We start from the raw sequence: 26,247 nt of genomic DNA, 5'->3' as shown, positions 1-26,247 counted from the left end.
TGGTGTTGGGAACATTCCTTCGACCGAGACAGGTACCGAGCCAGGGGCGACTGCAGAGATCCCAGTAGTGGCTTGCCTCTGGAGTGCAGGGCCAACATCGGCGGTGCTCCTGGTACCGGCATGGACATAACATCCTGGGCCGCCTGCAGGGCCTCTAGACATCCAGGGAGGCCTGCTCCAAATGGGCCGGGCTACTCCACTCAACCTGAGTCGGAGGCCTAGAGGTCAGTGGGGATCGAGGACTGCCCGACATGGGCCTAGCCTCTGTCCCGGGTTTACTCGGGTGCTGCAGCGAAGATGGCCTCTTCCTAGTCTCCTTGGCATGTCCCGTGGATGGGGAGCAGTGCCGACTAGTCGATGGCGCCGATGGGTCGCCATACACCGACACCGCAGTGCCAGGTGCCGACTCAGAGCGGTGGTAAGCGCAGACTCCATCAGGATAGTCCAGAGCCTAATGTCCCTTTCTCTCTTGGTCTGAAGCTTAAATGACTTGCAAAACTTGCAGTGATCGCTGAGATGGGTTCCCACCCCCCGCCCCAACAGCGCACACAGTCCACGTACGGATCACTCACTGGCATAGATGGCTTACAAGTGTTGCACGACTTAAAACCCGGTTCAGGCTCAGGCATTCTAGCTAAACTAAACTAAATAACAACAGGTACCAACACTGAACGAACAAGCAGTTCTGGGGATGAGCTACAACAAAGCTGGAGTAGAGCAGTTCCGATGCACCTTCACTGGCGGCAAGAAGGAACTGAGGGTCGGGGGGGAGTGCACAGCATCCCTTATACTGCACCATGAAGACACCACTCCAGGGGTTGCCGGGGCGCTCCCCTATGGGTACTGCTAGGGGAAAAATTTCCAGCACCAGTGCACGTGGCAAGCACGCACACCTACTGTGGAATACACATGAGCAATCACTCGAAGAAGAACTTTTAAAAATACAATCAAACCATACAAACTAGGACCTTAAGTTCTGTATTTTATTAGAGTGAATTTAGCATTCATGAGAGGTTCTAGATTGACAGCAGTAGAGAATAAAATGCTTTATTTATGCACAAAACAGGTACAGTCCCGCAGTGTCAATGAAGGCTTCCCCATACTGCCTCATCAATAAGCTTCAACCTTGAACTGGAAGGATTATTCCTCTAAATGAAATGATAGAGGAAAACTCTCTCATTTGACAGTTGCATCTTTCGCATCTCTCTTGGGACAATTACGACTAATTGTGGTAGTGGCAGTGGTAGTGGTATCTATGCTGTAGATAGCTGTCCACTGAGAACTGGATCGAAGCTACCAATTCATTTCATACAGGTGGAGAACTAGAGTACTTTTTCCCACTGCAAAGATTTACAGCTAGTATACTAACTTGTCCATATCAGAAAAAGCAAGGTCATGATATACGTGATGTGAAAATGTCAAATCTAAATATGCTTTCTAATCTATACACAGTCTTATACCTACTGTTGAAATATATTACATATTACCTACTCCTTGTAGGAATGGCGGAGGGGGGGGCTCGTAAGCACATCTGTGCACACTTACACACAGATGTGAATTCCAAGGCAAAAAAGATTTAAAAACAGATAAAATTGAGGGTACATATCAGCAATTTGTTAAATGTATAAATAGATTAAATGAATTATCCCCAAAACAAATATCACAAAACCAGAACTTTCAAAGGCTTCTTTTGAAAGTCGTCCAACCATGTTAAGGTATGGAAATGCATAGATGATGTACCCAAACAACCTTAAATCCACCTTATAGTAATGTCATGAAGTATCCATACAATGATGATTAGGGTATAATAGTATTTGTAGTCCCCAATTCAGTGTAATTGATTTTTAAAGGCACATTAGATTTTCTCCCCCTCAGGGTGTCACCACAGGCTGGAGTCATTATTGAATTAGTAACCTCACCTCTAGAGCTAAAGGTGCATTAACTGTGCATTTCCATACCTTAATATGTTTGGATTTCTTTTAAGATTATAGGTTTCAGAGTAGCAGTCGTGTTAGTCTGTATTCGCAAAAAAGAAAAGGAGTACTTGTGGCACCTTAGAGACTAACAAATTTATTTGAGCATAAGCTTTCGTGAGCTACAGCTCACTTCACTGATGAAGTGAGCTGTAGCTCACGAAAGCTTATGCTCAAATAAATTTGTTAGTCTCTAAGGTGCCAAAAGTACTCCTTTTCTTTTTTAAGATTATATCACCAATATGTACTTCAATCCTTCTCCAGTTATTCATTGTTTTTAATCCAGGAATTTCCTTTTTAAAATAAAAATACTAAAAATTTCACACATGAACACTAAACAAGAAACCCAGAATAACGTTATTATGTGATATTTCTAATGATCTTTAAAAATTACATATAATATGTAATTAACTTTTGGAGCTAGATTCAGCAGTACATTCTGGCTGATTTAACCAAATCTGAAGCAGCATAAAATGACCAGAGGGTACTAGTCAGTTTCCCCCAGGTCCTACTCCCCACATTCCACTATGCACATCTCTCCCATAATTTCTCTCTTCTTCCCACCCCCATACTTCCCTACTCACACTCCTCATTTCCTCTCCTCCTGCCCCACACATTCACCTACACCGCGCACACACACAAATTTCTCCCAATTACCCTCTCCACTGAGTAGATCTAGAAGCCTAGAGCCAGCACACCCCTCTGGAAGCGGCTCCTAGACAGAGGATTTGGGGGGGTCTCTTTATTCTGCTGCCCGCCAGCACCGCCCCCACAGCTCCCATTGGCCGAGTTCCCGGACAGCAGGAACTATGGAGTCGGCGCTTGGACAGCGCGCGGAGATCCCACACCTCCCCCCGGGGCCGGAGGGCCGTTACAACCACTTCTGGGAGCAGCGCAGAGCGAGGGCAGGCAGGAAGCCTGCCTTCTCTCCGCTGGGCTGCCGGCGGCGGTGGCCAGGAGCTCCCGGGGCCTTTTAGATCGCCAGGACACCTGGGCAATTGCCCTCTCTGCCCCCCAAACTGGTGGGTCTGCTGTGAACACTCTAGAAGGATCAGTCAAAATTGCAATCACTGCATCAATGAAGCGCAATGACTATTCTAATTCTATTCCCCAGATGACACAAGAGAAAGCAAGGTCATGATTCTAACCCCATCTCTACACCAGTCAATGGAGAAGAAGTTGCATGGGACTGAGAGAAGATATTAAAACTCATGAACAGCTGCACTCCATCTGCATGTTGGGGAACTGAGGGAAACAAAATACCTAGTGTTGCTTCCCCCGGAGTGGTCCAGCTGTGCATCACCCCGACACTGAAATTTGCAAAATGCTAAATTTGCTCTTAGTGAATAGAGTAGTACTTTTTTGTCTCATAATAATCATCTGAAGGGAGTATGATAATTGTAAGAGCTTGGATAACAATCAAGGTCAGAATTTTTTCAAGCTCAGGTTGTCAGTTTTGTAAATGTATTTTGAAAGAGGGGAAAAGGTCTCTCTTATTAATATATTAATATGCAGAACGAACCATATGACTTAAGTAAATTCATATGCAATTAGCTGAAAGAATTCGAAGTACAGTAGAATCTCAGAGTTATGAACACCTCAGGAATGGAAGTTGTTCGTAAGTCTGAACAAAACGTTATGGCTGTTCTTTCAAAAGTTTACAAATGAACGTTGACTTAATACAGCTTTGAAACTTTACTATGCAGAAGAAAAATGCTGCTTTCGCTTTATTATTTACTAGTTTATGTTTAACAACGTACTGCACTGTATTTGCTTTTTTTCTTTTTTGTCATTGTTTCTGCTGCTGCCTGAATGCACACTTCCGGTTCTGAATGAGGTGTGTGGTTGACTGATCAGTTCATAATTCTGAGGTTCTACTCTATATGGTTGTATAAAACAAACACTAAACAAATATTGCATTACTAATAGATCCACTCATTTAAATTATGGATTCCTGAACTGGCTTAGAAATAAATACGGTATCTGTGCAGTGAAGACCCAAATAAAGGAAGTATAGCATGCAGCTAAAAGAGGGGATGACCACATTCTAGCTTTAGTCAACAAGAACATTAAAGAAACAACAAAATTGTTACCCTGAGTGCTTCAAAGTACTGTATTCATCTATCAGTTGGTGAGAAAGGACTGAAGACAGATTTTTAAAAAGGAGAAAAAAACAGACTATTAAAAAAATTAAAAATATGTTCTTGTTCTAATACATGCAAGTGTAAGATCCACTCCAACTCTATGCTCTCGAGAAGCTTCTTCTCCTTTTTCAGCACCATCCCACTCTCCAAACCCTCTAACTAGCTGACTTCCATTGGGCTATCTTAATTTAAACTAAGAGATGGAATATGTGGCAGTTTCAAGTTTCTGTCCAGTGCTCTTCCTTAAATCAGCTGATAAAAGTCACATACAGGCTAAGGGCACAGGAACAGGTGGGGCCAGGAGTAATGGCCCCCCCACTTTTTACCAGCCATAAGGGCGAGCAACGGAGAGGGGGTCGAGAGGAGCAAACAGAGGGAGGGATCTTGGAGGGAAGAGGTGGCAGGGGAGCAGGGCCTCAGGGGAAAGGATAGTGCGAGGATGGAGGCTTGGGGAGAAGGAGTGGTTGGGGCAGAGCCTTGGGGAGAAGGGGTGGTGCTGTGTCGGAGTCTCAGAGGAAGGGACAGCGGGGGGGAGGTGGAGCCACAGTTCAGGAACACACAGCCCCCCACCACACTCACACACATGCAAACACACACACTTTTAGGGACCTTCTGCCACTCCTGGTACAGGCAGAGTGTATTCTTTACTCCTAAATCAGAGGTTCTCAAACTGTGGTCCGCAGACCACTTGTGGTCCGTGAGCTCCATTCAGGTGGTCCGTGGATAGTTCCCTCTAAGGTGCGCACCTGGGCTGCCACACATGAGAGAATGAAGGGCCACCCATCTAATTAGTGGAGGCGCAGGCGTGGCTCCACTAATTAGGTGCCTGGACCCTGAAGATGCACATTAAGGTGAAGTGGTGGCTTTGTGGGAGAATAGGGGGTAGGTGAGAGGGGGCAGTGGGATGAGAAGAGGGGGTGGGGAGGGAATTTGGGATGTGCAGGCCAGAGAAAGAGGCAGGGGTAAGAAGCCAGTACCAGCCCGTACGCAGCTGATGTTAAAGCTTTAACGTCGCAGCCCCTTTCCCGCCTCAGCTTTGTGGCTGCTGTGGCAGAGGAGACACCCCCTCCCCCCGCTCCTTCCCAGACTCAGTTCGGGGGCTGCTGCAGCAGAGGAGAGAGGGCACATCCATCACATTAGAATGATAAGACTACTGATATTAAAATATGAATTGTGTGCTTTTATCTGTAGAACAAACAAATGTTTAAATATATAGTGCTTTTACCCAAAATACTTTACAATAGTTAGCTAACGGTACAAACAACATTTGGAAAGATCATTAAGTGGTCCTCCGAGACCCTCAGCAACTTTCAAGAGGTCCGCAAAAAAAAAGAAGATTGAGAACCACTGTCCTAAATGATTAAGCATTTTGGGCCACTTTCCTCCATTGCCTTGCACACATGTAATTATTTACACATGTGCAAAGTTTGTGTAAAACAATATTCTGATTTTGCAATATTTTACACACACGGTTGCCCAAGTGTCAATGCAACACAAAATAAGGCATTTTAACTTTACACACACTTCTAACCTGCCTCTGAAAGATAACAAGGGTGTCTTCATATACTCCATTAAGGAAAGAAAACAACAATTTTGTATAAAAGCAACTTTAAATGGATTGCCTTGCATATGAATCATGAGTGAGGAAATTCAAAATTAAGCCTCCCTCACCATATTCAATTTGCTCTGTAAAATGTGTATTCACCATTACTGAAATATCCAAGAAATATTACCTACCATTCTCTAATTCATACATAATTGGTACAATCTTTACATTCCAGTAGTTTTCTTCCTCTTCTGTTTCATTTACTCTTGAGTCATCCTCTGAGCCTTCCAAGTACATTTAAAATATAATCATATATTAGGTGGAGATTTTAACTGCAGCACAAATAAACTTTTACAAGCATTTTATGCACCAGTTAACTGAAAATGTTGCAATTTGCTAACTTCTGATTTGTCCCCCAATCCCAATTTTTTAAATTTAAACTCTCTCAAAAATAAACCCTTCAAGCAGAAATCAGATTGGATGCCTTTCTAAAAGGTATGCTCTTGTTCAATCAGAAGCCGAGGATCAAGATCAAGCCTTCATAGAGCAGCACTGGTGAAATTCTATGGCCTGTGTTATACAAGTCAAACTGGATTATCATAATGGTTCCTTCTGGCCTTCAAATCTATGAATTTAACAACTAAATTTGCAAAACTGTGGTAAATAACTTATTATAGTATTTTTATAATAGTGGCCAGATGTCTTCTTTGATTACAGGGATATAAGTTTGAAGTACGAATGAAGGAAGGACAGTTTCCCTCAACTCAGAAATCCCATTCCTTTCATCCGCCATCCAAAATCTAGCAGAAAAACCTGGACTAGGAATAATACTCCTTCATATGATCTGTACAGTGTTAATTATAGCCAGCTGATCAGAATGCTCAAGAGAGCATGGTAGTGCTATCCCTTTTGGCTCAAGCAGTTAGACAATATTTGCTGTGTCATGGGTTGTTTCTATTAGTAGAAAAAAATTATGAGAATAAGGTATATTCTTTGAGGCAATCATTATTTACAAATGTTAGCCAATACATATATGTTAGGAATTGTATACACCACATTAATAGGTATTAATTGCACAGTATTAACAGAATATATTTTTTATATTTATAAGTGGTGGGAAGTTATGTTAATAGAATGTATTATGCTCTCCCAACAATTCTGTTCACCCATGTCAAGAATACCACCATATTTTGCAAAGCTGAAGTCAAGTTTGAACTTGGAAAATAAGAAACTTGTCAAAGGCAAAATACATTAATGTTCTGCCCCAGTACAAACTGGGGAGGTACCTTCCACAGTAGTCCACAGACTAGTACATGGACTACTAGTATGCAAAAGAAAGATAAGGAAGGTACAGAATAACTGGGACAAACTGGTGAGTTGGATTTTAGTGATGTGTAGAGAGTTTTGTAACTTGTAAAATTGTCAAAAAAAAATGGGTGATCGAGCAAAAAAATGGCAGGTAAAATTAAATTTTGGTAAGTGCAAAGCAATGCACATTAGAAGACAAAATCCCAACCATACATACAAAATGATGGGATCTAAATTAACTGTTACAACTCAAGAAAGATCTCAGAGTCATCATAGCTAGTTCTCTAAAAATATCTGCTGAACATGCAGCAGCAGTCAAAAAAACCTAACAGAATGTTAGGAACATGGCAAATAATATATCATAATACCACTACATAAATCCATGGTATACCCACACCTTGAATACCATGTGCAGTTCTGGTCACCCTCTCGGGGGGGGGGGGGGAGAGATACCTTTCTCTGTACCTTTTCCAATTCTAACTTAACAAAAACGATTAGGGGTATGAACAGCTTCCATATAAAGATGGATGAAAAAGACTGGGACTGTTCAGCTTGGAGAAGAGACAACTGTGGGGGAGGGGAAGAAATATGATTGAGGTCTATAAAATCATGAATAGCACGGAAAAAGTGAACAGAGAAGAGTTATTTACCCCTTCACATAACACAAGACCGTAGGGTCACCCCATGAAATTAATACGCAGCAGATTTAAAACAAACACAAGGAAGTACTTCTTCACACAGCACACAACCTGTGGAACTCATTGCTAGGGGATTCTGCGAAGGCCAGAAGTATAACTGGGTTCAAAAAAGAATTAGATACTTTCATGGAGGATAGGTCCATCAATGGCTATTATGGTCAGGGATGCAATCCCATGCTCTGGGTGTCCCAAAACCTCTGACTGGCAGAAGCTGGGACTAGACAACAGGGGATGACTCACCTGATAATTGCCTTGTTCTATTCATTCCTTCTCAATCATCTAGCACTGGCCACTGATGGAAGACACCCCTGCCACCCTACAGCTCTGTTTCTGACTGGCCTGGCAATGAGGCCTGTATTTTAGGGGCTGGCTCCTGTCATCTCAGCTATCTTACTCCAAAAATGAACTTAACTGCTTCTTACATTTATCCTGAATGAAATGGAGCTGTAATGTCCACTGGCTTCAAGGAAGGTTCACCCAACCTCCATTATAATAGTATATATCCAAAAAACACGTGAGACTTCCAAAGCAGACTGTGAAGAACTTCAAAAAGATCTCTCAAAACTAAGCGATTGGGCAACAAAATGGCAAATGAAATTTAATGTGGATAAATGTAAAGTAATGCACATTGGAAAAAATAACCCCAACTATACATACAATATGATGGGGGATAATTTAGCTACAACTAAGCACGAAAGAAATCTTGGAGTCATCGTGGATAGTTCTCTGACAATGTCCACGCAGTGTGCAGCGGCAGTCAAAAAAGCTAACAGGATGTTAGGAATCATTAAAAAAGAGGCAGAGAATAAAACAGAGAATATCTTATTGCCCTTATGTAAATCCATGGTACGCCCACATCTTGAATACTGCGTACAGATGTGGTCTCCTCATCTCAAAGAAGATATACTGGCATTAGAAAAGGTTCAGAAAAGGGCAACTAAAATGATTAGGGGTTTGGAACGAGTCCCACATGAGGAGAGATTAAAGAGGCTAGGACTGTTCAGCTTAGAAAAGAGGAGACTAAGGGGGGGATATGATAGAGGTATATAAAATCATGAGTGGTGTGGAGAAAGTGAATAAGGAAAAAAGTTATTTACTTGTTCCCATAATATAACAACTAGGGGCCACCAAATGAAATTAATGGGCAGCAGGTTTAAAACAAATAAAAGAAAGTTCTTCTTCACACAGCATACAGTCAACCTGTGGAACTCCTTGCCTGAGGAGGTTGAGAAGGCTAGGACTTTAAAAGAGAACTAAATAAATTCATGGAGGTTAAGTCCATTAATGGCTATTAGCCAGGATGGGTAAGGAATGGCATCCCTAGCCTCTGTTTGTCAGAGGGTGGAGATGGATGGCAGGAAAGAGATCACTTGATCATTACCTGTTAGGTTCACTCCTTCTGGGGCACCTGACATTGGCCACTGTCAGTAGACAGGATACTGGGCTGGATGGACCATTCTTATGTTCTTAAATGTTAGGTTTGTGATATCAAGATACATCTCCACATTATAACACACAATATAAAAGTTTCTCGCCCTGAGACTTAAGCTAAATGGAGTGTTTCTTTGGTGGTGGTAGCAGCAGCATAGTTGCTCTTGGAGTACCCCAAAACTGAAGTGGAGATTTTCAAAAGTACCTCAGGGATTTAGAAACACAAGCCTCATTGATTTTCACTGGGATTTGTGCTCCTAAATCCTTTAGGCACTTTTGAAAATCTTATTACTAGTCCAATGGTGACATCTTGAAGTCAGCAATTGGCTTGCTCTACAGGAAACAGAAAAAGGTTCAGAGAGGATGGCTGCTAAAGGAGAGAAGATGATTTTGAGAGGATTTTTTTTTAAAAAAAAAAAAGTCAATCATATTGCTAAGGCTCCTGAAAATTTTCTTGGACCTTTTTATTGGCTAGTTTCAAGGTGAACAATCTGTTGTATATTATTTTAGCTAATGGTGAACCTTAAATATCTGAGAATTTTCAAACATAATATTTTGTCTCTTTTACTCCATTAATATAAAATATCCTTAAAATACTATCCACAGCCCAGAGGAGTGGTATCAAACAGGAGACTGAAAACTGAATCTTGAATTAGGTTTTTTACTTCCCAAATTGACAGGAATTAGGTGCAGTGTGCAGTTGGGGCATTTGCTTCTTAGGGGAATTTTGGAAAAAAAATAACTCTAAATTGGTTTACAGCAGCATTGACCAGAAGCATAACTCACTGAGTTCCAAGCCTCTTGGCCAGAGAAGAACGACACTGAGAAGGTATTGGGGACCATACTTAAAGAGTAGATTGTACATAATGACAACCAAAAACTAAACAAGATCTCCATGAAGGTGCAATGAGTTCTACCAAATTCTCTGCAGACATGAAGCCTGCAGTCTAGACTCCATCAGATTGTCCCACATCTACTGGCCTCCTTTGATTCCATTATGAAAAAGGGTTGGATTGGTCAGATCCCATGAGCAAAGAACACCCCCAGCATGGGGAAGTCCTTAGCTGGTACCATGGCTGTTCCAAAGCCTGCTGAAGTCAGTGGGAATTTTTCTATTGACTTCAGTGGGCTCTGGATCAGGTCCATAGAAAGAGTTCCTCCCTTATCACCCTTGCACAGAGAATGAGAGGGGGTGGAAAGGAAAACCAAGGAGAGAATCACCAGTAAGTGCTCTGGCTATTCTCTCCTGGTGGACAGACTCTTAAGGCTAGTGTAGAGCCAGCCTGCAGTCTCCCTGCACTCTGCAGAGCAGAGACTGGATGCAACAGGAAATGTGGGCCACTATTTAGTAAGTCTTGTGGCATGTTTCTCTTATTCCAAGATTATTCAAACTCTGTTTTAAATCAGTCTTTTTTATCTCAATGTTTTAATCATGGAATCCAAAGAAACAGTTACAATAAATTTCTAGTTCAAGATAACTTGTAGGATTTACTTTTTCAAAAAAAATAGCTGGAAAATCAAAGTTCAGACATTACTTGGTTGAATAAAGTGATCCAATCTATGAATACCAGAGTATTAGACAGACAAGATGGATGAGGTAATATATGTTATTGGTCCAACTTCTGTTAGTGAAAGAGACAAGCTTTCAAGCTACAAAGGGCTCTTTTTCAGGTCTGGAAAAGGTACTCAGTGTCGCAGCTAAATACAAGGTGAAACAGACTGTTTAACATAAGGAGTTAACACATTTGAAGGGACCATTCAAAGCACTGTATTCCAAAAACCCCTGAAGTCATAGGACAAAAAAGGGGACGGGTGGCTAGTGGTTTACAGATTGTTGTAGTAAACCATAATGCCAGTGTCTTTATAAAAAGACCATGATTTTTAGTGTCTAGCAGTTAGGAATTTAAGCTTCCAGGACTATCTTTCGATAGCATTGTGCAGGTTTCCTTTGAGGATGAGGACTGAGAGGTCAGACATGGAGTGATCATTTTGTGAAAAGCATTCACCCATGGGTGATAGGATATTTTTGTCTTTTATCATTTTGCTGTGAGTTCATTTGAGAGCATAGTGAATGTCTGGTTTCACTCAAAGCTCTTATTGGGGCATTTAGCGCACTGGATGAGGTATATCATGCCTTGTGATAGACATGTGTAAGACTCATGGATCTTGAAAAGTATATTGGGAGGTTATTGATTATTGTAGCAGTGGAGATATGACTGCAGGTGTAATATCTGTTCTATAATAACTATAATAGCAGGATCAGAAGAGGAGGTTCAGGAAAGATTCCTTTCAGGATGTGGTCACCCTAAAGTGTGGGTTGTAATTGTTTAGTGATACCCCATAGGGCGTTCCAGTGTGGGGTAGTAGGTGACAACTACCTGTATGGAGCCAAAGAGGTTTTTTCCCCTGTATTGAAGTATGCTCTCTCAGGGTATTCTGATGGTCCATTCCATGATGCAATCTACTCCCCTTGGGTGGAGTGTCCTTGTTTGAAGGCGGTTTTAAGTGTGTATCACGAACTTTCTTCTTGGAGCCTATTCTGTGATATCTGAAGGCCTGGCTGTAGATAACAGATTTTTTGGTGTGTTTGGGGTGGTTTCTGGATCTGTAAATGTGTGTTAACTACTTATGCTAAACAATTTGTTCCAGCATGTATTTAGCTGTGACATTCTGAGTATCCTTCCCAGACCTGAGGAAGAGCTCTGTGTAGCTTGAAAACTTGTCTCTTCCAACAAAGGAAGTTGGTACAATAAAAAAAAAATATTACCTCACCTACTTTCTCTGTCTCTAATATTCTGGGACCAACGCACATTTGGTGACACTGTGTAGAACACATATAATTTTACTTGACAGACTCCTTACCTGTGTCTCCAGAAACTGTGTCTCTTGACAGCATGTGCAAACTAATGTAAGAATCTGCACAGTTCATTCATTGTATAAATCTTAGTGTAGTAATTATTTTACAAGAACAGAATATACAATATAATAAATGTACGAGTTAAGAGGCTTTCTTCCTGGGATCAGTGTCTCAAGCCTTAAATCTGTGCGTCTGTGTTGAGAGCATTTGGTTGGGTGAAAAAAGGAGGATTAAGATTCATAACTGACCATTTTAAATGGTTTCACTTTTAAAAATCAAAATTCTGTAGCTTAATTTTGACTATTCAATGTACCCATTGTAAAAATTTATAATATCTTTTTCTAGGGCTTATGTAAAATGGCTGCTGTTTCATGTGAAATATACTGGACAGATAGGATTTTTAAAAGATTATTTCTTTTGCAGACTTTTTTCATTCCCAAATGAAATGAGCTGATAGTATTGTTTAGGTTCCAGATGACTAGTAACTCATTTAATAAAACACTGCACAGAATTTGCCATGAAGGGAAGCTCTGCTCTGAACAATGTAAGAGAACAGAGGTGAAATACGAATATTAGAAAAGCGTGCAGTGCTGCTTCCTGCCACAGTCTAGATGCAGATGAATTACTTTTCCTCCCCCCTTATGATTCTGACACCCCATCCCTGAATTCATGTAAAAAACTCAATCTTGCAAGAATGCATGTAGCAACTTTATACACCTGATTAGTCCCAATGAATAAGATTTGTGTGCATGTTTGCAGTGTGAGAGTTAAAGGTCACACTAAAAACTAAAAATATGCTGTAAATCTAAAATGCTATTCAGTTTTCATCAGAGCACAGAGTAGTCTCTCTCTTAAATCTCTCACATACACCAAAAAAAAAATGGAATCCAAAAACCAAAAGTCATTTAATTAAAACCAGGTATGTTCATACTACATGTTTCCACAATACCTCTTGAACCCCCCTCAAAAAAAAAATCATAAGTAGCCTTTAACATGCAATATTAATTCAAACAACAAAAATTAGAAGCACAAAATGTTGTGATTATTCAAAAAGGTAACAATATAAACAATAAGGCTTTGTATTTCTCAGTCTTGGAAGATTTTTTTTTAAAGTGTTGGTGAAAATTAATAGTGTCAGTGGCAGTACGTTAGTGATGGTCCTTAATCTTCTAACTGTGTAAATTATGCTTCAACGGGATACCGATACTCAAGCAAAAAGTTCAGCAAAAAAGTTTGCTGTCTCAGTGGTTTATAGGTCTTAACCACAGCTTCGCATTCTGGTCACAAAAAAATGACGTTAAATCGCTTACATTTATTGGTTGCTGTTTTTAGCATGTAAATACAAGAGCCTTAGCAACACAGCTTTAGAGAGGGACATAGTACCTGATTAATCTTTTTAGCTTCTTTACAGAATACCCTCTGCCCACAAGCACACTAAACTTAAAATACACTATTTCCTCTCTAAAATGTTATAGTTAAAAGTGTATCGCTGAAGTCATATTTGAAAATATCTACATTTCAGTTAGAGATTTTTTGTTGTTGTACACAAATCAGGAGGGAAATGTAAATCTGAGTTGATATTGGTATCCCATAATTTATTCTGGAGATAGCTGAAGACCAAATGTGTGTCTGACCTAACAAAACGGAAGCATTTTATTTTATTTTATTAATAGGGTTCTTAATCAACTAAATTTGAAAATAAAAAGTTCTGCTAGTTCATATGGCCTCTTCCATAATATATACAAATTTATGACATTTATGTACTTGCAAAACATGAGCAACAAACTACTGATCACTTCCTGTAAAACCACGAGCACCCACAACTTCAACTGAAGTCACTGCAAGCAGAGTGAAAAGCACCTCACAGGAGGCACTCAGCATCTTCCAGGATTAAGCCCATACTTAAAGAAAAATAAAACCAGCAAAACAGCTGCTGTACATTTACCAAGCATTTGTAACTGTGCACTTTTAACTTGCATGTTAAAAATATTATAAGTGAAACATTATTTATTGACTATCTGATACACAACTACAACAAAATTCACACACGCAGAAAAAAAAAAAGTTGAGGGCCATAACCTCAGCTGGTGTAAATTGGTATAGCCTCATTCTGCCCTAGGTATTCATATCCTTTACACTGATGGTCCAAATTCTCAAGGCAAAATATAAGAAAATTAGTATTTCTAAGTAAGGAAACATCAGGAAATCATGTTTAATGGCTCTACAAGTCAAATCTATTAAATCTCAAATATTATTCTTCTTGATCTACAAAAAATTTTAACATTTTTTAAAAAGCACTGTCCAGTGATGCATAAAGAAATGAAAAAAGGGAAACATAGAAATTGGATGATTTCTGCTTGTGTGAACTTCCCATCTGCAAATGCAAGTAAGTGTTGTACGCAAAGAAAAACAGGACCAGAAAAATGAATTAAGAGATTTCAGAATATTGTACCTGCTTTGCTTCCTGATTTATTCCAGCCACTGCTGCTTGGATTTGATGAAGCCTTGTCACCATTTTTAATTTGGTCACTAAAAGAAACAGGCACACAACAAAAAATTCTACTAAAGGACAATAACCAAAATGTTTCCTTCTCCAAATGCAATACATAAAAGAACACTGTATGCTATAATTAATAAGTCAATATATTTTTACACTTTCCAGTTAAATTATTATTTTGACCATTCATACAAATCAATTATATTTAAATATAAAATTTTCCATGACATTTAAAAAGGAAAACTACAAAAACAGTAACACATTTATGCCACAAGATGTCACTATTATGGAATGTAAAAACTGATGTGTTTCTATTTGTAGAGATAACATTGAAAGCTGAAGAAACACACTTCACACAGACCTATTTTTTATTGTTAAACTAAATTTGGACTCATCTAATTTTAAAACTTGTAAATTCAGCATTTTACAGAGCCTTAATATAGTGAATATGATAGAGCAGGGGTGGGTAAACTTTTTAGCCAGAGGGCCACATCGGGGTGTGAAACTGTATGGAGGACCGGGTAGGGAAGGCTGTGCCCCCCAAACAGCCTGGCCGCCGCCCCCTATTCACCCCCTCCCAATTCCCACTCCCTGATGTCCACCTCAGGAACCTCCCCTGCTCCTTGTCCCCTGACTGCACGCTCCTGGGACCCCCCGTCTCAAATCACCCCCCCCGGACTCCCACGCCCTATCCAACCCCCATGTTCCCTGACCGCCCCAACCCAGGACCTCCACCCCATCCATCCGCCCCCTGCTCCCTGTCCAGACTGCCCCCTGGGACCCCTACGTAACCCCCCCCCCACCGCCACACGCGTGCCACTGTCGCCCCCTTACCATGCTGCTTAGAGCGGGGGAGGGGCCAGGAACTAGCCTCCCAGGCCAGGAGCTCAGGGACTGGGGAGGACGGTCCCGCGGGCCAGACATGGCCCACGGGCCATAGTTTGCCCACCTCTGTGATAGAATGATTTGTGTTTATCAAAATAGTTTGTGCACTAAAAATTTGTATTGAATATAACAGCATTCTTCAAAGATTGGGGGGGGGGGGAACAACTCAGTTGACCAACATTCCTCAGTGGAAAAGTTCTAATTTCCAAGTCTCTGAGAGAGCTATTGCTCATTGCATATAATGACTGTTCTTTTTGTCCATATACTACTGTAACCGCGCCACCTCGCCCCTGGTTTGTAAAGCAATTTTGAACATAACAGTTATATTGGGTCAGACCAATAGTCCATCTAGCCCGACATCCTGTCTTCCAACAGTGGCCAATGCCAGGTGCTTCAAAGAGACTAAACCGAAAAGATAGTCATTGAGTGATCCATCCCCTGTCCTCTCCTCCCAGCTTCTGGCAGTTAGAGGTTAGGGACACTAAGACCATGCAGTTGCATCCCTGACCATCTTGGCTAATAGTCATTGATAAATTCATGGAAGACAGGTCTATCTAATTCTTTTTTGAACCCTGTTATAGTTTTCTGGGCTTTCACAACATCCTTGGCACTGAGTTCCACATGTTCACTGTGAGTTGTGCGAAGAAGTATTTCCTTTTATTTTAAATTTGTTGCCTATTAATTTCATTGTGTGACAGTTCTTGTGTAACACTTCCTTATTCACTTTCTCCACACCATTCATGATTTTATAGACCTTTATCATATCCCCCCCTTAGTCATCTCTTTTCCAAGCTGAAACATCCCAGTATTTTTGCATAATGCTATTCTTTGATGTGTAAAAATTCCTATTCATTATGTGATCAGTTTTTGTTTGGACAAAAAGAAAACTAATACATGATTTCAGCATCTGCGTTCTGTTGTGTTTGCCATAACTCTATGTATGTGCCAAAATTGAATGGATATTTAAGAACACAAGTAGTAAACTCCCCTTGAAAAGAGAAAGTTTCTCTTCTTTAGATTCTTATTTATTCATCAACGAAGACATCATGGTCAAGGTGGTGTACATCTATGTTTTCTATTGTCAGCATGCATTTAAGTTAACACATTTTGTTCCAACCATAGCTCACATACGGATACAATTCATCCCCTTAAATGTCCTTCAAATAGAGAACAGAGATGTGCAAACAATGCTATTGGAAAGGTCTTATCTGTTAACTGGACTTCTCTAAGGTTTAAAGTTAAACACTTATTTAACTATTTTGCTGGATTGAGGCCTAAACCCCTGTCAGTCCAGATAGTAGATAGAAGTTACCCTATCAACAGATGAAGACAGAATAAAAAACAAAACTTTTGTAAGTTTACTCGGCCTATGAAGTGGCCTAGACTGGCTGACTCTGCTTGATTAGAAGCTTTTCAGGAAATTATGTTATAGTGGAGCACCGGGTTCCACGTTAGAAAGTGCTGCTAAACTTAACTATTTAAAGGACAACTTTTCCAGTGGCATGTCTACACTACAAACTTAAATCGACCTATGCTAGATCAATTTACAGCTTCTGCAGTAATTACTGAGGTGGCTGATGTCAACACTGCCCTCCTTCCGTCAGTGGTGCGTGTCCTCACCAGGAGCGCTTCCACCAACTGAAGAGGGGGACGGTGGGGAGCTGAGAGCTCTGCCAGGAGCGGGGGGCAGCCACCTGGGCTTCTTGACTCCCTGAGCAAGGAGCAGGAAGCAGGGACAGGGGGCAACTAGAGCCCACCAGGCTTTATCACTTTCACGGCTCCAGCATAGATCCCTGAAATTGACAAGAATGGCAGCCAACAGCTGATGTAAGTAACGCAGTATCTACATAGACACTGCAGCGCCCCAACTACACCAACATAAACCCTACACCTCTCCTGGAGGTGGAGTTATGTCGGCGTAGTAGGGCACTAACATCGGCGGGAGTAAGGCTGTACTGTGTACACTGACATATTTAGGTCGATATAAGCTGCCCTGTGTCAACCTAACTGTAGTGTAGATCAGGGCTAGGTGCTCCAAAATCCTCATTCTTACTCAGATTCTCTTGAAATTTGCTGTGCCTCATAAGCGTGCTAGGTAGGGTTAGGCACCCACATTTATGATCTTGGGAACCCCATGCTCAATAGGTACAACCCTCCTTCCAAACACTAGCATTTTACAAAATCAACAGGTTATAAATTATTTTGCACACACCTGCGGCTCAGACCATGATGCTAATCATCTCCCAATTAAGCTCAATCTCTCTGCATGGATCTCAGCTAGTGCATAGCACCCACTACCCCTTAAGGGAAGCAATATTGAAAAAGTTAAAAGAAGAATCTGACTGTTTAGAATGGCATGTACCAAACACTCACACACCGAAGTTATTGAAGTGAGAGAGTGCAACAAGGCTAGGAAAGAGAGTTTCTAGGCAGCCCATTGCTAGATTATGTGGGTAGCTCAAGAGGACATGCTGTGGCACTGGCCACTGAATCTAAGCTACCCCCACGCACTGTAAATTCAAACCCTACCATTGGCAGAAGTCTGAGAATGATCTGTAGAAATGATGCTACTTTACTACCTGCCTCCATACAGCATATTTTTACTTTTGGGAAATATGCTCCACTACTTTGTACAGCTAATTTAGAAAATACACAACTATTTTCTGAAAGAGAAATTACACGTACTCTATGCAGATATGATTGCTGGGCATGTTGCTACTTTTTCCACATAGGGGATTATAATAGCAGAGCCCCAGCATTAATCAATTACTACTGATAACTAGAGGTAAGATGAAAGAGTTTGGATAATGTAACCATTCGGATTTGAGTGTGCTTAATGTCAAGGGGTTCCTGATGTACAGACCCCCTAACACAAGGTGCTCAGAGTATTTTTAAAAAGAAAAGGAGGACTTGTGTGTGTCACTTGGGTGTGAGTATTAGGAGAGATTGAGATGTCATCTTCAAGTGTCTCATCAAAACAAGTGCTTCAAGCTGCCCAAGTGTTTAGGGGTAGATTGCATCAGCCCTGAGGAGGAGGTCGGTGGAGGGGGTCTATGCCTGATCCCTTTGTTCTTCCTCCTCTGCTGGTCCTGTCTGGCAAGCTGCGCAAAATAGTGTCTGTCAAAGCCTGTAGTGTTTTCTGGGCACTGCTGGTGTATACAGACACAGAGACTTATGGACACTAAGGCAACCCTAAAGTCCATGGAGTTTGGTGTCTGTTTGCTGTAAAGAGCGAGGACCCTGTGAATGGGAGATCCTGGAGGGTTTGCTAGACCTTCTGAGGAAACCCCAAGGACTGTAACCACTAGCTTCTGCACATGGTAACAGCCGTGGCCATCAACTGGGCCACAGAATCAGAGGCATCCAAGGCTGCCTGCAGGGAGGCCCAGGTGACTGTCTTCCCTTCTTCAACCAGTGAAGAGGAGAACTCCTGTCTGGCCTCTTTGGGAAAGCATGCTTTAAAATTTTTGCATTGCCTCCCACATATTAAAGTCATATGGCAACCTAGCAAATCATATAGCCTCCCACATAGCAACCTAGCAAAGCTTTCTAGTTTGCTATTCAGAGTTATAGCCCACTTGTTGAATAGGCTTTTCAGCCAAAACAAGACCAGCTTTTTGGGGTCCTTTGCCTTGGGCGTGGGCCCGCTTGACCTTGATGGTCCCTCTCATTGATGGCTACCACCACTAGAGACCCTGGAGGAGGGTGTGAAAACAGAAATTTGTACCCCTTGGCTCATATGAAGTATCTGTGCCCTGTCCATTTGGCTATGGGAAACGGGGTTCTGCCAGAGCGCTCTAACTGGATCCATGATTTCCTCATTAAGATCCACTCAAGGGAACCCACTGCTGACAAGATATCTAGTAAACTATGTGTTATCTCTTTGACCACTTCGGCTTGGACACCCAAGTTCAAGGCCACCTGCTTTAATAAGTCCTGGTAGGCCTTCTGGTCATCATGAGGTGGGGACACACACTGCCTCATCTGGGAAAAAAGAGGAGGATAAAGCTGGTTGAGGGGCCTCTGCCCCTTCCTCTGTCTCAACCAAGACCTGTGGGACCTCCTCTTGAGGTTTGGCACTGGGCTCAGCACCAGAGTCTGGGTTAGGGGTCTCACGGCACGGTACAGGAGGTACCCTACTTTCCAAGGCCACAGAATACAAATGCCTTGAAATGATGCCCTGGCCCGCGGGAAATCTTCACAGGTTCCAAAAAGTCCATTACATGAGTGCCGTTCCCCACAGTCCTGGAGACGGAGCGTTTGGGGGCACCGCAGCGCCTGAGGCTCTCTCAGAGTAGGAATGGTATGCAGAGTAGTGGAGGTGGTCCTGACAGTGGAAAGAGAAGGACCCCACTTTGGACTTTGATGAGCTGGAGTGTGGAGAGTAAGGTGGTGCCAACCCTCTCAGTGCTGGCGAATGGCATCACGGAGAAATCTGAACCAAGGCTACCACGGGTGGTTTTCCCCCACAAAGTGGCCGTGGTGCTGCACGAAAGCTGAAGGATGGCTCTCTGCCACTCATTGATTCTGGTGGTGCCAAGTCCTGAATCTCTGGGGACCCTTGGACTGGAAGAGTGAGCAGGTCTCTAGCAGGTGCAAATGCCTCGGGTGTTGATGGTACCACGAACTGACTGGTACACTGTCTGCTGAAGGATGGCACTTCCCATGCCAGAGTTAGCGGAGCTGGCGGGAGTACCAAAGCTGACAGAGGTGCCTGTTGCAGTGCCGGAGAGTGAGAGCGGCCTGACTCGGCTCTCGCTCTACCCTGATCCCCTTGCCTGCTTCCTTTCGGCACTGCGGGAATGACTTCTCCTGGTGCTTATTCTTATGCATCAGGGAGAAGAATCAGTGCAGGATCTCTCAACAGGTGGAAGGAGCACTCTGCCTCAAAGCTGAGGTGTTTGGTGCCGAGTCGAAACACAGCCCCGACACTGGTCTTAGGGCGGTCTCCATAAGGAGGACCTTCAACCTCACCTCCTGGTCTTTCTTGGTGCAGGGTTTGAAGTCCCTGCAGATCTGGCAATGGTCTTTCCTATGAGCTTCCGCAAAACACATGAGATAGCTCAAGTGTGGGTCACTCAAGGGCATTGACTTGCCACACACAGGGCTTGAAGATGGGTGAACGAGGCCCCAGGGATCAGACAAGCCTCTCCAACTAAGTGTAGAAGCACCCAAAACTCATTAACTACTAAAACTATTACTAACAAACTAAGTAAACTACAATAGCCACACACACACACACACACACACACACACACACACACAAAGAAAGCCACTGGGATAAATTGCCTGAGCAATGAGGAAAGTTCCAGCAACTGTCACAGGCGGTAAGAAGGAACTGAAGTGCGAGTGGGTCCCCTTATGCCGACAATATGAGCACATGGCTCCAGAGGGCACTGAAGTTGACTCAACGGATACCACGAAGGAAAAAAATTCTGGCAACTGTGATCGGGGCACGCACACACCTACATTGGAATGGACATGTGCAAGCACTCAAAGAAGAACGAATCTTCCTGCCAATGTGGATCAGATTCAGATCAGTGGTCCAGCTAGTCCAATGTCTAATAGCTGCCTGTACCAGAGGGTTCTGAGAAAGGTAAAAAATTGTGTACTCAGACATTTACAAAATAGCTCATTCATATGAGAAGTTCCTTCCTAATTCCAAACAGTTAGTGATTAGTTTATGCCAAGAGATATGATATTCCTCATATTACCCATATAAGTTTTAATCCTTTTTTGACTCTTGCTTTCCCCCTCTGTTTCTGATCCCTTACCCAGGGGAAACAACTGGACTCTGAAAATGAGCTGGGAAGCCTCCTGCCCCCACCCCCAGTTGAGACTTTGAATTGCCCAGTCTGTAAGCAAAGGACTGGGGCCATTTCCCAAACTGAAAGGGAAACACGGAGGTAGGAAGCAGCCCAAGGGAGGCTGATCTGGAATAGCAGCCAGGATGGACTGAGCCACCCCTCATCTCTCCCCCCTTGGGCCAAGATCCTGCAGAGAGTGAGGTCCCAGATTTCCCTACCTTTCTGCCCTCCCACAGCTGCCTGGAGACCCCAGGAGTCTCAGGAGGAGAATGAACTGTGACTTGGCCACTGCTGCCCCACCCGGGCTGCCTGGAAGAGCTATCCCAAGACTAGGCGAGGCTTTTTGGCTGAGGCCTGACCACTGGGCCTGCTGGGTCCCAGGCAAAGCCCACTATATGCCCCTACACCTCAACCAGAGAGAGCATCTACATACATACAGTTATATTACTTTGCACTTATTTGGCAACTTATTTTACTTTTCTTTTCTTGTTTTGTTTTAAATCTGATATGTATTGTAATTAAATAGTGATAATTAAATAAAAGTAAAAAGAAATAAGTTCTTCTTGGATATAAAAATTGTTTTGAGACCTTTAATTATAGATGAATGTAACTGGTAATTCTATTCTGCAATTCAACCACAGACAAAATTCCCCCCGGTTTTCATGAGAGAACTTGACTGATATTCTCTTTACATGTACAGAACTCCTTTGACCTCATATGGGGATCCCAGATGTAGATAGAGCAAAGCACCAGAATCAAGATTGGTCACCTGTATCCAGAGACTGTTTCTCAATTTTTCAATTATTAAGAGACAGCAGTACACAGACTAGCCGTGGGAGAAGGCCAGTTAGGCCCCCCGGCTCCTAGCTCCTGGGACACCTGACCCCTACACAAGCCACACACACAAGCTTCCTCACCAGGGGAGAGCTCTTAATGGTCTCTTGCTCCTGAGGGATGATTAGAGTGATGTAAGAAAACCAAGAACAGCAAAGAGAACCAATTCCATGTCAGCAAAACTATTAAATCAACCTAACCATCATATTGTGATGTTAAAGTAGAAGACGGTGCTCAGGGGTGAAATGCTCACCGGCCTGGGGATGTCAGGGAAGAGACATAACAAGTAAGTATTAATTTTTTTTTCCAAAGATATAACAAAGAGGGTTAAGAAAAAAAATATAATTACTGTGGGAAGAATGGAAGAAGGGCACATTGGATCAGCAATGGCTATAGAAAACTATTGTTTGAGGCACCAGAAGAGAAAGATGGAACACAGGGGAGAGCTTGGAGGAGGGGGAGGAATGGAGGAGAAAGAATAAATAAAGCTTAAATAAATATTTGTAGATATAGTGTATCCTACTCGTTAACAAACAGAAGCACCACATTTAGTATAAAAGCTAATTTATTTTCAAAGCAACATGTTTGAATGGGTTACCAACAAATGGGAATTAATCTTTCCTAAGGAAAAACCTAAAAAACAGAAATGCAAAACAAAAGGAAAAACATTCTCTCTTTTTTTAATACAAAACATCTACCTCTATTGAGCCACCAATAATAACTAATGAATATTATTTTCCATTGTGTCAGCTATCCTAGGAACAAAGTGAGATGCAAACGCACTATGGGTACATCTACACAGCACAAAAGAAATCCCCAAGGCAGCAAGTCTCAGAGACAAGACAACTCACTCAGGCTCATGATTAGGGCCCTACCAAATTCACAGCCATGAAAAACACATTACAGACCGTAAAATCTGGTCTTTTGTGTGCTTTTACCCTATACTATACAGATTTCACCGGGGGGGGGAACAGGGGAGACACCAATGTTTCTCAAATTGGGGGTCCTGATCCAAAAGAGAGTTGCGGGGGGGGGGGGGGGGAGTCCACCAGGTTATTTTAGGGGATCGCAGTATTGCCATGCTACTTCTGCACTGCCTTCAGAGCTGGGCTACCGGAGAATGGCGGCTATTAGCCAGGCATGGAGCTTTGAAGGCAGCACCCCACCTGCAGCAGCATAAAAGTAAGGGTAGCAGTACCATACCATGCCACCCTTACTTCTGTGCTGCTGCTTGCGATGGTTCTGACTTCAGAGATGGGCTCCCAACTAGCAGCCACCACTCTCCAGCTGCCCAGCTCTGAAGGCAGCACCGCCGCCAGCAGCACCACAGAAGTAAAGGTAGCAGTACCGCAACTCCCCATACAATAAACTTGTGATTCCCACCACCCACAACTCCCTTTTGGGTCAAGACCCCTACAATTACAACACTGTGAAATTTCAGATTTAAATAGCTGAAATCATGAATTTACAAATTTTAAAATCCTACGACTGTGAAATTGACCAAAATGGACCGGGAATTTGGTAGGGCCCTACTCATGAGGCTTGAGCTCTGGAGCTAAAAACAGCAGTGCAGACGTTCCCACTTGGGTTGGAGCCTTGTTTCCTGGAGCCACCCCTCTTGCAGGTTTTAGAGCCTGGGCTCAACCCAAGCAGGAATGTCTATACTGCTATTTTTAGCTTTATAGCCTGAGCCCCATGAACCTAGTCAGTTGACCCCAGCTCTGAGACTCACTGCCACAGTGGGTTTTGGGGGGTTGGGTTAGTTGGGGTATTTTTTTTTGGTTGTTTTTTTTTCTTCAGTGTAGACATATCCTAGAAGCATAAATCAATATTTGTAATAGGTGTTTCTCATACAAAATGGAATTATTACAACAGCTACAATAATCATGTTTAAGATTATATTTTCCTTTGTAAGACATAATAGAATTGCTACAAAATTTGTACAAATAAGTATAAATCAGTCTGTAATAGAATAATTATATGAACACATACTCAGTCCTGTTCTTCAATGTGCAAATTGCTTAGCAATTTTAAAAAAGCTACAGCAAATAACTAAAGAGATAAATAATGAATGCTGATGTTCTGAAATAATTTCAACAATTACACATTATTTGTAGCAAGAGTATTGCCAGCAGGAAAAAACAAACAGAATGAGGGGTTGGAGAGAGGCTACTGAATTAAGGAAGGGAGAAATAGTGGAATGGAAATTTAATTTTCAAAACTGGCTACCAAGGACAACTTCAGGCCAAGGACATTTTGTCTCATGGTCAGTTCATCCCAAAGATGAGCAAATAAAAAACAATTCCTCTATAACAGAGGTTCTCAAACTGTGGTCCGCGAGCTCCATTGCGTTGTCTGTAGATAGTTCCCTCTAAGGTGCGCACCTGGGTGGCCGTACATGAGAGAATGAAGGGCCACCCACCTAATTAGTGGGACGTGCAGTGCTGTGGCAGCCAGAGAAAGAGGCGACTTTCCCCAGCTCCAGGGCTGTGACTGCTGAGGATAGACCCCCTCCTTCCCATCCCCAGGTTGGGGGCTGCCACGGCAGGGGAGAGGACACATCCACTGCATTAGAAAGGTAAGACTACCGATATTAAAATAGGAGTTGTGATCTTTTATTTCTAGAACAAAAAAATGTTAATCATCATCAAGTTTTTTTTATATAGCGCTTGTATCCAAAGTGCCTTACAATAGTTAGCTAACAGTACAAACGTTTGGAAAGATCATTAAGTGGTCCGCCAAGACCCTCAGAAATTTTCAAGTGGTCTACGGAAAAAGAAGTTTGAGAACCATTGCTCTGTAAACACATAATGGGCACAGTCCATTATTTATGACAGTTCCAGCAAAACAATAAAATAAAGTGCTACGTTATTATATTTAGATAGGTAGTAGATCAAAATCTTTGTATGTTAGAGAATAGGAATGGAGTTTGGAAGTCAAACTCCTGCATTCTTGCATTGCCACTAACTTCCTGTGTGGCGTTTGCACTTTCTGCTCAATATTAAGAAAATACTATGACCAACTAAACATTAATATTCAGTGGCAAAAAACTACATTAATGCAGAGTTAAGGTTGCTCGGTGGTATGTCGTCCCCTTTTAGAACACTGAGTTGAGCAAAATTCAAGTCTGAAAACCAGGTAATGCACAGTTAAGGTTATCCATGCAACCTTAACTGCTCTCTTTCAGCCATGCCTCAGTATGCCAGTTAGCACATACCTTTACTCCGACAACCCCACAGTTGGTGAAATGTACAAGCTCTTTGCCTCCTTTTACAAGCCATTCACTCTCACCCACAGGATTCCATCTAACACTATTTAAGGCCCAAAAGGAAAAAAATTCAATGCCCAGTGTGAAGGACAACTTATGTTACAGTGGAATGGTGTTTCTGGTTATGTTTCAGAATGGTTGGAGAGTAGAGTTTGTGGCAGGGCCAGTGAGAGAAATCACATAGTTTCTGTTCCAAACTACTGACAGTTCCGAGAGAAAGATCCTCAGACTCCTGTCCATTAGGTGTATCCCATCTCTGAGAAACAATGAGGTGGGACAGCTTGTAATATTTCTATACCATATAGTACACACTTTCTGATCAGCCATGAACCCTCCAATTTTCCAATTAATGGTCTTACAACACTTAATAGCTTTCAAGCTATACCAATTATTCAGTTGCTGAGCCTGGACACAAATATCTGCTGCTGTCCAAATCTGCTTACAACACTGCATAAGGTGTACCCAGGAATAAATCATTTCTGCCCAAGTGAATTATACCACAATGTCCGGTAGATCGTAAGTTCTTAAGTCACTAGTCAGATGCTGCAGAGTGGGCAAAACATGATGCCAATGCAGGTCACCTATCTCTATCCAAATCAGCAACTCCTATGTCATGGTGTACTCCTTGCTCTCCCACAAACTTGTGCAACCTCAGGATCCAGGAATCATCCAGAATCCACATGCTGAGAACCCTGGCTGTTCAAGGTACCTGCATTGTCAGTTCCAAACCTGCACATTACATGTCTTTGGAATTACCACATTAATCTGCCCCAATCAGGTAAGCTACTACCCACCCCCAGGAGCTAGTAAAATACAGATTTTCTCCAGTAATTATTTCAAGGCTTGCCTACTCATCCTCATTGCCCACCCTCCCTGCAGACGTAACTCCTTTCCCTGTCCCTACATCCCAACCTACTCCCTCCCATCTCTCACAGTCCTCTGTCTCTGGCTCCTCCTCCCTCAATATAACAAGAATGTTGGTTAGACTGCCCAGTGACT

General features: G+C 42.3%; 1 protein-coding gene across 6 annotated transcripts in view; it reads right to left on the bottom strand.

Annotated features, from left to right (window-relative positions):
• ARMC2 (armadillo repeat containing 2) overlaps positions 1-26,247 on the bottom strand; it is a 120,097-nt gene that overhangs the window by 68,704 nt on the left and 25,146 nt on the right. For 5 of the 6 annotated variants that reach the window (XR_006279904.1, XM_043510776.1, XM_043510777.1 and 2 more), the window contains 2 exons: positions 14,410-14,486; positions 5,855-5,947 (listed from right to left, as the gene is read on the bottom strand). Coding sequence is in view for 5 of the 6 variants with exons in the window: in XM_043510776.1 (XP_043366711.1) it covers positions 5,855-5,947; positions 14,410-14,486 (170 nt within the window). In the remaining variant the exon portion in view is untranslated. The remainder of the gene's footprint in view (positions 1-5,854; positions 5,948-14,409; positions 14,487-26,247) is intronic. The other variant, XM_043510775.1, reaches the window with a different exon arrangement.

Source organism: Dermochelys coriacea, chromosome 3 (genome assembly GCF_009764565.3).
Source record: "Dermochelys coriacea isolate rDerCor1 chromosome 3, rDerCor1.pri.v4, whole genome shotgun sequence".
Lineage (NCBI taxonomy): Eukaryota > Metazoa > Chordata > Testudines > Dermochelyidae > Dermochelys > Dermochelys coriacea.
Note: the sequence above shows the minus strand (reverse complement) of the source record. Positions and strands in the feature narration are given on the sequence as shown.